At 31.1% G+C, this 13,580-nt stretch overlaps 1 protein-coding gene across 1 annotated transcript in view; it reads right to left on the bottom strand.

The window, feature by feature from the left end:
• Window positions 1-13,580, bottom strand: part of LOC148624045 (crooked neck-like protein 1) — a 29,971-nt gene that overhangs the window by 14,963 nt on the left and 1,428 nt on the right. Inside the window, exons 2-7 of the mRNA XM_088566477.1 lie at window positions 9,897-9,986; window positions 7,906-7,968; window positions 5,953-6,044; window positions 3,991-4,074; window positions 2,639-2,757; window positions 2,003-2,125 (exon numbers count right to left, since the gene is read on the bottom strand). Coding sequence (XP_088422603.1) covers window positions 2,003-2,125; window positions 2,639-2,757; window positions 3,991-4,074; window positions 5,953-6,044; window positions 7,906-7,968; window positions 9,897-9,986 — 571 coding nt within the window. The remainder of the gene's footprint in view (window positions 1-2,002; window positions 2,126-2,638; window positions 2,758-3,990; window positions 4,075-5,952; window positions 6,045-7,905; window positions 7,969-9,896; window positions 9,987-13,580) is intronic.

Raw genomic sequence — 13,580 nt, 5'->3', positions numbered from 1 at the left:
GTCAATTTCTAGTACATACCAATGTTTCCACTATGGTTTATTTCTACTACACAGATATTTCCACTATGATTTATTCAAAAATACAAAACAGTACCAATGAAAACTTACTTAAATTGTCAGTTACTTCTATTGCAGAAAACAAACAAATAAAAGAACAGCGTTCCAATGTCCCCCGCGAAAAAAAAGTGAAGAAAACTTTAAATTCTGTGAAATTTTCGAAGTCCAAGGGCCATAACTTCCGTAAAAATCAATCCACCCTAACCAAAGTCGAACTTAATCTGTAACTTCTCATAGTAAGACTACATAACAAAATATAAAATCAACTGGTGAAAGCATTACAAAAAGAAGTGTTGAAAACTGTAAATTCACTGAAATTTTCTCAGTCTAAGGGCCATAACTTCTGTAAAAATCATTCAACCGTAACCAAAGTCGAATTTTATCTTTAACTTCTCATAGTTAGACTACATACAAAATTTAAAATCAATTGGTGAAAGCATTACAAAAAAAAGTGTGGAAAACTGTAAATTTACTGAAATTTTCTATGTCCAAGGGCCAGAACTTCCTTAAAAATCTTAAACACACTGAACCTAGACCTATGCAAAAGTAGTCGAAATAATGTGTACATTAAAATCATATATGTAATTTACTACAAAAGTGTATGAATATTGTTCACATGTGTGAGTTATTTGCCTCCATGCTGTCAGTTAGCAGAAAAGGTAAAAATGTTGATTTTCAGTATTTTTTATTCAAGTAAATTTTGTGAAGAATTTCTGTGGACATCGTACCATTAGAGTAATGATTTTGAAAGCCTTATTTTCCAAGCTTTGTAATGGTATGCAACTTTAAGATGTCATTTGTCCTGGGAATTCACAGTGAAACATTGAAAATTACTTGTTTAACATGTAAAGTAATGGACACGTTAGAAGTGGTTAGTGAGACCTTAACCGTGACCAAAGTCGAACTTAATATGTAACTTTTCATAGTAAGACTACATACAAAATTTAAAATCAATTGGTGAAAGCATTACAAAAAAAAGTGCAGAAAACTGTAAATTCACTGAAATTGTCCAAGTCCAAGGGCCATAACTTCCATACAAATCATTCAACTGTAACCAACTTAATCTGTAACTCTTCATAGTAAGGCCACATACCAAAAACAAACTTATTTGGTAAAAGCATAACAAAAAAAAGTGCGGAAAATGTGGACGAATGGACAGACATACGCCAGGCATATCCATGTCCCCTCACGGCACATCACAAGGGGCAAAAAGAGGTCAAAATCAGGAACATACATGTCAGGTTAAGTCTTGTTTTTGTTTCAACTATCTAAGGTAAAACCATGAAACCTTCCAGAAAGTATCTTGCTTTCAACAAGAATATCCATTGTAGGGAAAGTACACATCATGAACATAAAAGTATGCAATTGTACATTTTATTTAAAATTTTTAAATTTCTTTTACTGCATTTTAAGATAACACATAGATATTTCAGTTCAATAGTACCTAATATCTGATAAAAACTAAGTTTTTTTTCATATTTACAAATATTTTATCCTTTGATCTGACTGAATACCATTAAATAATACAAAGTTTTGTCAAATCATAATTCAAATCTTTATAAATAACAAATTATGGTTCAATTGCCCTTACATTTGTCTTCAAGATTGTAAAAGAAATTAACTGATTATAAGTATGGTTATAACCACAAGGTGTGTTAAAACAGGGATCTATGTTCACACATTTGTATTCTCAAATTTGGTACTTTGGAATATTTTCTCCAAACGTGGTATAATCAGTGTGTAACATGCTCTTTAGAAGTATTATGTAAAGAGTCACTGTAGTACTATATGCATTTTAAATAAAAAGCACTAAAAAATCTCTCATTCAATTAGATTAAACCTGAAGTACTGAATATCAAGACAATCAATAAATAGACATATTGCTGAATCAGCAAAAACAGTCTTTGAATACAATAGTAATCCAACCATATTTTGAAAAGGATATATCGCTCATATATAACCCTGGCCCTATCAAGTTCTTTGTATCTCAGTTCAAAGTTGATATAGGAATGCCAGGCTTGTTCATCAGGCTCCCATTCCATCCACCTCTCAAATACCTGTCTACATCCTAAAATATTTCTACTGTTAGAACAAAATGGTAAAATGTTTCAAAAGTGCAAGAAAAATGCTGTCAAAACTAACATAATGATAACAGTCTTCTTCAACTGCTACTGTGCTGCTTTGTGTAAAAAAATCATATGACACAGATACAACCTATAACTCCAAACACCCAAACAGTCATATAATAAAATGTGAAATGGATGTGTCATCAAGCCAAATGTATTACACACAGCAGTGTGCAAAGAAAATATCAATTTAAAAAATTATTCCTTTAAAAACTATTTCAATTTTAACTACTGAAAATAGGAAGTACAAAGTAGTCATAGCATGACAGAGGGGAATGCAACACCATATCTGATGAAGACTTATAACTTTGGAAGAGAAGGTTAATATGTTTTCAAATGACCAGTAAACATTGGTAAAATAACATTCAGATTGACTTGAAACATAGTTTAGAGCAGGTTGATTACTTATATGTACTATCAATTTCTCTAAGCCAAACAAATATTATATCATTTACCAGCAATATTTCCCAACATTTCTTCCATGTAGGTGTATTTATACCAAAACTGATTAGCTCGAGGTAAAATTGTCAGGGCTCTGTCCCAGATGTTTCTTGCATGATTTATCTGTCGATTCCTAAAAATATATATAAATGACATGTAATGGAGAGCACATTGTTAAGAAACAGTTTAGGACTAGTATAATTATATAAAGACCACAAGAGAAATGATTTCATTTTTTACATTTTCAGTGTGGGTTTTCTTCCATTCTTAAAACACAACACTTTTAAAATAAGTGGTAAAATAATCAAGTATCTTTATCGATTTGATATTAGCATAAACCACAATGATTGAAATAATGTATATATTTTTGTAAAGTCTAAAGATATACTTCATCCTAAAGAACTTCACCAAGATAAAATATAAATATGAACAGTTATAAAATCCAATTCAGAACCATGTAAAATACAAGTTTGTTAGTAGTCATGATTGTACAAATTAGACTCTTCAGTTGAAAGCAGTGGTTTCTTTTTAAAAAAAAAAGATGTGGAATAACATCAAAAAGTCTGCAACCATAGTCTCAGCTGTATAGTTAGTATATATTTATTTTTATAGCTTCATACATGTGGCATAAAAAGTACTTTCCAGTTTAACCTTCATCAGTTATATATATGCTAGCGGTATTATAAAAAGTTGGATTAAATCAGATCAGATATTATATTATATGATACAATATGACATTATATTTTTTCACTGAATAGAGAAGTACTCATCCTAAAAAAACACTGTGTCAAAAAAATGCAAGTCACTATTGACTTAGGGATCTAAACTCTGTATTTAAAGACAGGAGACATTCTCAAATGGATTAAAATTTCTAGAGTTTTTTCCACTAAGCAGAAAATATTTGAAAAAAAAGAAAGTTGGTCATAAGCATATGTCATGAACTTCTCAGACCTCTACTGTTAATTTTTTCCAATTAAAATGCCGAACAATTTACCTGAATTTGTAAATTCATAGTGAATGTTTACGGGTAAATATCTCAATTAGATATTATTCAATTCAAATTTAGTTAACATAAGATATCAGAAATGGAGATATTTCATATGTTTTTCATAAATGACATCAAAATAACATACGCAAATTTTTTGTAGTTTTTGCATAATGATTTGAAGGTTTTTTTAGACATCTGAAAATACCTAAAAAAAATGTTTCCGTTTGAGTCAAAATCTCCCAAACCCACAAAAACCAAGGTTCCACCTTAGACCTGCTATGGCCCTTAAATGGCACCCAAGACACGGCAGTAATTAACGCCTAAACTTACTATAGGTTCTAGATTCGCCTCTAATTAATTTTTCAAAACCCATCATACCTCATTTCCATTTCAGCATACTTTAACCATACAGTAATATTTCTATGATCTACATCTAATCCTCGCTCCCACACTGATCTTGCTCTATAACATTCAAAATGGTACAATTAATATACATGTATAATATCATACATAAATATAAAGACTTCACAAAAACTTTCAATCATAAGATGTCAGTATAGCATGTAAAATTCATGCAACGCTTTCACAGTAAAAATCAAAGTGCTGTTAGCATTGATGGTTTTTGATTATTGTGAAAATATGTAGTCGCAAACGAAGTAAATTTTAAGGATCACAAGATGTAAAATAAAACTGAAATAAAAAATTTGCATTTCCATTTTATTTAGATCTGTTTTTTCCTAAATGTTGAAATGAATATTGATTTCAGAGATTTGCATACCTGTTAACCTTTGTAACAGTTCAAGTGGGAGAGTGTACCCACTGTATTGGAGATTTTAACGTAAAAGCAATTTATTTACGTAAAAATTCCAATATTTCATATTTTCTTACAGAAAATGCAGTAATTTTTAACAAAAACCTCCCACATCCAGAAAATCCTAAATTTTTCATTAATTCTGAGGAAGTCTCTCACATAATGTTGAAGATTAACAGGTATGAATATGATGTATAGTATCCTTTTTCACAAACATTTACAAATGTTGTTTCATTTCACCTTTTTTACATTTTTTTCAAACATCTAAAAAATATTATTTGCAATAACATTCGAAAACTCTTCTTAGGAAAATAATTTCCTAGATGTACATTCGCGTTCAAAAAAAAATAGACACTTCATATCAATCTGAACTGTCCCATCAATTTTACTTGGTTAAAATTTCTGTAAATCAATTATAAAATATTGCCAAAAGGATGAAGATTTTGACTGATATGGATGTTAAAATGAACACACTTGTCCATTGAATGCTTCTTGACATATTTTAAAAAAACTATATTTCCTTCAAGCAATTTTATTGCATGTTTCAAGGCCAAAAAGGAGTCCCTCAATTCTTCATTTGATTTGAAGACCAGACCTTAATTTCATTTGCAAGAATCATAAAATATTATTTGGCTGAACAAGTGCCTGAAACATATCTGCTGATTATGAATAGAGATACTAATTGATATTAAAGGAATTATATATAGTCTATATTCTGTGTATTTGATCAGGAACAGTAAGGAAGTTCCTGAAATGATCTGGTGACATGAGGTATTTTGATCCTGAAAATCAAAAACCTATCAAAAACCACAACATAATTCAGAACTTTTCTGGTATTTATGAAAGTTGATGTTACCACCTTTGGTATCATTTATCTTCCAGATTCATTAAAGAACTTGTTGATCTCTTTGATTGTAAGTCCACTTCATCAGGACTATTAAAATGTATAATACAAATAATATATACTGTCATTTGATCAATTGTTCTATGTTTTATTTACCATAGTACAATACTTACAATTTGAACAAATGCTATATACAATGTACTGTTAAAAAAATTCTTGAGAGTTTTTCTGATAAGTTATAAATTTATTTATCATTTTTTTGTTGTTGTTGCAAATATGATGAGTTCATCTCTGCAATGGTATAAATTAGTTAGAAAAAAATTTCTATCTCGAAATAAAAATAAATGATCCCCCCCTAAAAAAAACAAAAAAAACAAAAAAAAAAAAAACATACTGGACACCCTAAGTCAATAGCAAAGACCATGTGTCACTAAAGGAAATCCAAAATCCCATCAAATAGAAAATAAAAACAATGGAAATGGCATTACCTAATTTTCATTTTTAGAAAGTTTGTTTTTTTTTTAATCCATCAGAACACACTGATCAATAAACCAGGTACAGAAAAGTGTTAAGATCTTTATTAAGTGGAGTATACAAATATGTGACTGACAAATGTAGGGACAGGACACTCTGAATACTATTTATAGCCCCACATTGAAACAGAAGTGTAAAGAAAGAAGTGAACCTCTGGATCTCTTGTTGGGAGTCTTCCCATTGAGCATACTTTATCCAATTAATCATTACTGTTCTGTTTTTCCTTATGTTGTCTTCAAACATCTACAAGTAAAAAAAAATACATTATAATTCTATTCAGTCAATATTATATCTATGGAATAATGTTAACCAAAAGTATATCAATTAGACTTCACTTTTACTTATTTTCTGGACTAAAAATCTGTTTAACATGTATTCAATAATAAAAGGAACTTAAACCTTGTGATTTATTTTCACAATTTTCTCTTACTTGTGACATTTACATGTACATTGTACTGATAAAAAAAAAATTCTCACAAAAAATCAGTTGTTTAACAGTCCTGTCTGTATTAATACATCTTACAGTGTACAGTGCTACATTCATTAAGCAATAGACTATCAGAAATTAAATTCAGTTAGAATGCCCAAAAAGATTGTGTTTTAACTTTTGGTTAAATCTACTGGTAAATTAATTGTCTGTTGTCAGAGGAAAATACTGTCTTCTGAATTTTATGAATTTAAAGTGAAATATAAATATGTAATTGTTTATTATAAAATAAGGATATGTGGGACAAAGGTCAAGGATAAACTACATGTTAACTGACCTGGAAGGCTAAGTTAAGAATTTGATTTAAGTAAGCATCCATTTCAGCCATTTTGAAATTTGTATTGATATTTTCAACAAGTAAATAGTTTTGATAAGATGTGGAAATTTTATCTTTAACAATATCAAATATGGCCAAATTAAAAACATCTATTATAAAAAGTCCTTTTCAAGAGGAGATAATTGGTCAGGAATTGTTCTATAGAATATGATAGAAATTTTAGTTATTTTTAAATATCAAGAACCACAAGTTTTCTTTTAAATTTCTGAAAGCCTACAGAGCCTGAAAAATAAACCAATAACAAGGCTTAATCATCTAGAAACCAAATACAGTAACCTCTGTTTTTTTAAAGAAATCTTAAAATGTGTTAATCCATCATCATCTTTAAGAAAAATCTGGAAAATTTTTAAACAAAAAACATTAGTTATAGTTTACCCAAGATACAATTTATTTTACAGCAAACATACATTGAATGATAAGTTATCTTTTCAGTGCTGGAATCTGTAAGAATCTGGTAAATAATAAATCATGCTGAGAAATAAAAAAAGAAAAAAACAGAAATTTGACAACGACAGCACATAGTTTATGATCAACTGAAGACAAATTGGCAGTTCAATCATCTTAGAAGTGTCAGAGGATGCTGGAAAACAATTTTAAAGTAACAATAGAATGATAGGTGAGAAATGAGTTATCTCCCTTCGATATTGCAATGCATTTCATATAAATCATACCTTGAATTACTGACACTTCAGAAAGAAATTAATGCCATTTCTGCATTTCAGCTATGATTTTGAGTGATTTCATAGAAAGATGTGTTTTTTCCACCATGATTCATTACTGCCTGATTCTTACAGAAAATAGCACTTACCAGTAATACATCACATAATTAGATGTTGGTGCAACAGCTAACCAGATTTCCCTACACAATCACATAATTTGCATAAAAATAATGTATTTAACTTTAACAACAATGTTAAATGACCCTCATTTAATTGAGCTGACTCCATAACTAGAGAATTCAACCTGGATACACTGAAACAATTATTTTACTCTTTAAAGGCAATCACTCTAAAAGAAACTTTGAGGCCACTCAGCCAAATGGAAACATTCATAGTTTTCAAGAAAATAACTTAAACTGCAAAAATTGTTAATTTTAGTCTTTGGTCCAGGTGAGCTAAAAATGATGGTTTTCATCAAATCAAAGGCAATTACACAACATATAAATCGACATAAGACATAACCTCGATTTGTCATAAAAGATATGCTTTTTCCAATATATCAGATAATCATTTCAAATCTAATGTTTGATAAGACATGGCTGTGTAGTTTAAACAATATACCTTCCTCTTCCTCATCTTATAAGCATTCAATTCATCAGGATCAGATATCTTCTGTTTAGGAGGCTAAAATGAACACAACAATACTATAAGCAAACAAACAACATTTTTTTTTTAGTTTTAGAACTGTCATCATTACTTAGGTTAATCAAAGACAATCTTATTTTCTGATTATAGAATATCAAGTTAAATTTCTTTAATGAAGTTATATGAAATATTCTCTATGATTAGATTTCTGAGGGCTGGATATTTGGGATATCACACCATAGATGATGTGATACCAACAAGTGATATGTAAAAAAAATACACTGTCGTCATTGGCTGTTGAGATTCTGTATAATCTGATTGTCAATAGTGACATCATAGACAGACAACTGCTAGAATATCTGCTATGACAAAAGTATATTCCTTTAAATAATACAGTCAATCCATTTGACTGCTGAAATAGAACAGCAGCAGTATAAAGGTTCTTAAAACAGGTTTTCTTATGAATGTACAATGTACCAAACTATTTATTTCTCCTGTAATTTGTTATTTATCATGAGCAATAAACTTGGACAAAGTTGTATCTGTATTTATGTAGTAATAAAAAAGCAGTACTCTGCCATATACCTTCAAACAATTCCTGAATAACTAAAATGCAGTTTATATGAATCTAAGTCAAAATTCTCGTTCCAGTTCAAAGTAAACAAGATGTTGCAGGCTAGGTCATGATAAGAATACCCCCACTCATCCATCTACGTAAACAGGAAGTAGATAAGAGACAAGCCTGAAAAGGGAGGCATGGTACAAGTCACCATGCAAATTCTAAACCAAATATCTAAATATTCCATTGAAAATTTCCATTATGCATCATATAAAAATTATTAAATCGTAGTACGGTAAATAGAAAGTAGTTGAGCAAGGACCCTAAAAATGGGAGACACGGTACACATCATCAACAAAAAGCAATATACCAAACTTCTAAGAATTCCCTCCAATAGAATCTGAGAAATCTGTTACAAAAATTTCCATTATACTTCGCCTAAAAAATTACTAAGATGATTGGTGAACAGGAAATAGATGAGCGACAGACCTGAAAGGGGAGACATGATGCAAGTCATCATGCAGCGGCAATATGTCAAATATCTAGCTTTACCTACAATTGAAGCTGAGAAAGTGTAACGGACGGACAGAGGGACAAAGTCATTGTAATATAGCCAGCACTCCACAGTTTAGTTTAGTTTCGCACTTTTGGTTAGGGATGAAAAATGACATAAATGGAAACCAGTGGTTGCTATAGTGATCAAAAATGAGTAATCTATTGTTGATAAAACATTTTCTGAAAAAGGGGACTTTTAAAAGTATTTTGCAATGTTTTATATATTTTCAATGTTGAAGGGGCTTTTTTTTCAATGACAATTTGACTTCATTGTGAAAGTAAAAGTAAGTCAATTTTTTACCATGCTAAATTTAATAAGTGGATTTCAAAGTAAATAGCTCAAAATCTAACCAGCAATGCCCATATGAGGATGGGGTTTTCGAAGGAAAAAGTCTGGACAGTTTCAGGGGATGAAATAAAAATTTTAAGATATTTTGCGGGAAATTTGATATTTTTAAACCTGATTTTATGAACTTTTTTGCAAATTTTCGCATATTTTTGCATGGTTTCTATGGTAACCCTACTTGCTGAGGGTATTTTTTTTCCAGAAAATTTTTACTGCATCCTGAAGGCCTTGGCTTGAGCTATTTCTAGATATATAGATTAACAGATGCTTGACAATTTTTCAAAGTGATAAATGTTACAAAGCATCAGATTACAAGACCAAAATGAGGCAGTTCTACAATACTGTGGAGTGCTGGCTATATGAGTGGGGGTATAATAAAAATAGGATGGTAAGACTAGTTAAAGGATGAATATAATAATTCAGTTCTTTCAGACAAAGAAACATAATGTCCCACTGAGAATGTTGTATTATCACTTTTTTTTTTTTTTTTATAGAGAACAGACTTACAGGAGGAACCAATTCCAGCTCTCTTTCTTTGGCCTCTCTAAGTAATTGTTCTGCTGTAATCTGTACTGGAGCTGGCATTTTATTTTTAACCTGAAATGAAAATTTAAATAAGTATATAGTCAAAGTGAAAATAGCATACAGCTGAATTATTCAAGTCTAAAGAGACATTCACTAATTTCAGGTGTATGAATATGTCAACACCTTGTGTACTGTGTTTAAACCAGTTTTTACTGTCATAAGTTTATTTTTATCTTTGCTCAGCCTCAATGTTCATAGAAACTGAGATTCATTAAAGTTACAAACTGAATGTGATATTCACTACAACTTAGAGCAACAAATTTTTAACTTATTACTTGTATGGACAAAAATGTATTGATCAAGGCATCTTACAGAAAAAAAAGCATAAAAACATCACACAGATTTGTGCCTTTGTCATACTAGGGTCATAAAAAGGGCCACTCATGTGATATACATTAACATATACCAATCTGTTTGGTTAGATGACGTTTCTGGAAAAAAATAATAATAAACGCATCTCTTTTACAAAGAATAAATATGTGACAAACTAGGCAAAAATGAAAATATATTTGTTTCCCATAGCCCGAACCAGGTCAAAAACTTTACCAAAAAAATTTGATGTTTTTTTTTTATTTCTGTAAAATAATCGTGTCCGATCCGTGTCAGCTTTGGATACCTATCTGTTCAATTAGGCCAATATTAAAAATATGTTTCTTTCCCCTCCCCAACTGGACTTTTCAGTGTGTGGGTAAGTAAAATGTAGGTAGGGAATTTTTTTCTTGGTGAGAATTTATAGTTTTGCAGTACATGTATTCATTCATGCCATTCAAGTTGTTACTAAGTGTATTTGTACTAAAAATAATAATTGGATTGATTTTTCTTACAAATCGCCTGACAGTGTAGAAGAGTACCGGTATTTAATGACTATTTGAAGATCTGAACTAAAAAGATGCATACAATGTGGGTGTTTTAAAAAGATACCTCTTTTTTCTGAGACCTCATGGATTGCTTTGCTGTTCACTAAAACATGATTTAGCTGATATATTATAAAGACCAGATAATTGCTGCTGAATTAATACTCTATCTTGTTTTGTTCCTGTTATATTTAGTCATCTTGGCATTTCGTGTCATATTTGGATTAAACACCGAATAAAATTCAACACCTGGGCACATGTACAGTCTGTAAAACTAATTTATTATAAGTAAATATCAAAATTTAATCTTCAATGCAAAAAGTAAAAAAAAAAACAGTGGCTCCCAGGAGCCTGAATCGCTCACCTGGTTGAATTTCAAGCGCAATAACTAACAAGGAATTGTCTGACAATTTTGACTCAAATAAGACTTTGTAGGCCTTATCATAATGATCATTTCAGCAACTGAAACAATAACTCTTACATGGAGTTGTCAGACAAATTTGATCCCTTGGAGACTTTTGTGGGCCTTGTAATAAGCATCATTTCAGCAATTGAAAGAATTTGGCTAAATCTAATGTTTTGGAAATACATGTACATGTATATGAGAAAAACTTTTTTTATAACTGCAGCCATGTTTATTGACGGATCAAAAATCCCCCAAAAAAGTTCTATGCAGGATACCCCAAGGAACATTCATACCAAGTTTGGTTCCCATTGGTCAAGTAGTGTCCATGGAGAAGATTTTTGAAAGAAATAACATTATAAATAGCAAAAAAAGGTAAAAAAAGACAATAATTCCAGCATGGCTCATTAGATTCAAATGAAAATTTGACCACAGATAGATCTCATCATGCTGAACACCTTTACCCATGTCAAAATTTGGCTAAACCTAACAGTTTTGGAGATATATGCAATAGCTCACATGGCCTTTCGTCAGGTGAGCTAAAAATGCAGGCAAGACAGAATGTTTAAAAGATGTCTATGTTATTTTTCAAAAAGCTACTACACCTTACCCGTACACAGGGATCTCCATGGATCAAAATGAACACATGGCTCACTCTCTGGTTAGACAATTTTTCATTGTGGCATGTGTCTTTTCATGCAGAAAATTGCCAAAGGATGTATGATAAGGTTGAATTGTTTGTTTGTTTGTTGGGGTTTAACGTCCGAGCAGCAATATTTCAGCTATATTCAGACGATGAACATGAAATTGATGATAAAATGAACATGAAATGATGAAATGAAAAAGGGATGGGAGACAAGGACAATGGGGTCGACAAATTTTGATCACCACTGGAAATTGGGAGAGGTGGGTAGGGTCGGGCAATTTAGACAAGCTTAGCGCTGCTGCAGGCCTATTCTTGTTACACCTGGACCTGCACGGGGGGATAAGGTTGAATGAGGCAAATTTAATAGCATAAGCTACATGTACATGTACAACACAGAAATTACCAATCAACAGTGGTAATTCTTTATGTCTGTATTGCCTAACTCAATTATACCAAGGTAAAGTGGTCTCTTTCCTAGGCTTGACCATCGCTCGACAGCTGTAGAGAAATTAAAATCACTGGCAGATCATTTTGTTGATACTATTAAACAAGGTCTTCATGATTTAAACACAAGATCTTAGTCAAATATCGTTAAACAATCTTATATAGCTTTTGGGAGTATATCCTTCACCCTTTCAAAAAAGTTAAGCAAATTGGATTGCTTTTCTGTGTCAAATAAATGCCCAGATCGTCTAGACATTGTATAAATTTAAGATTGTCTTCCTTCCTCTTCGATCACATCGATCTTTGTCAAATTGAATTCAACTCTTGATACTTTCTATAAATTTTATTGATTGAAACGCATTAACAGATTTGCAATGCATGACGCAAATTTGAATACATTGCGCTTGGTTTGATTTCATGCTGCAAGGAAAGTAACATATGGTGCAGTCGCATGCTAAAAGAGTTCATGGAGAACCCTGGGAATAGTTCTTCCGATAATTTTACCAATAGACACTACTGTCAACACAAATTTTAATTTCTCCACTCTCCACAGTGGCGATATTTTGAGTGGAGTCACAGTGTCTCCACTCTCCACAGTGGAGTCACCATTTCCAAAATTGTCTGTAATTAACTTCTCCTGTCTTTATGCCAAGATATATTTTATGGTTCTAGTAGTTTAATAATATTTCTGTAAAGGGTAGAACAAAATATTGAAAACTATTGAAATTGTGCAATTTTATCCTGGTTTTTACTTTGGTGGAGTCACAGTGGAGGACATGAGTGACTCCACTGTGAAGAGTGGAGAAATTAAAATTTTGGTTGATAGTAGTGTATGTCTCCAACTTATTACTGATGAAAAATTCCTAATAAAACTTCCTAGCAAAACCATAAATGGCATGTAGTCTAATTTGTTGAAATGGGAACCTGATACTTTTGCTTTGGACTTCACTTGCACTTACGGCCATTGCCTTTCTCATATTAAGATCCGGGCTGACCAAAATTATTAAAGGTGTTTTTTTATATATATTTAAGGTTTCATCTTACCATTTTATTTTTACATGTACATGCATAATATGTGACATTTATTACACTACATCATTTTGTCATACAAACTTCTTTTTATCTCTTTTTCATTAGTTTCGTTACTAACTAGTACCCTTGTCCTAGGGTATATACCGAAATGTGTAACCTGTTCCCATACTTGCACAAAATTCACAAAATGTACTCTTTTGCCAATTTCTTCATTATTATGTGATATT

The sequence above is a fragment of the Perna viridis genome, chromosome 2 (assembly GCF_037379345.1).
Source record: "Perna viridis isolate PV_CMFRI_1.1 ecotype Kerala chromosome 2, ASM3737934v1, whole genome shotgun sequence".
Taxonomy (NCBI): Eukaryota; Metazoa; Mollusca; class Bivalvia; order Mytilida; family Mytilidae; genus Perna; species Perna viridis.
This window is presented reverse-complemented; position numbering and strand designations above follow the sequence as displayed.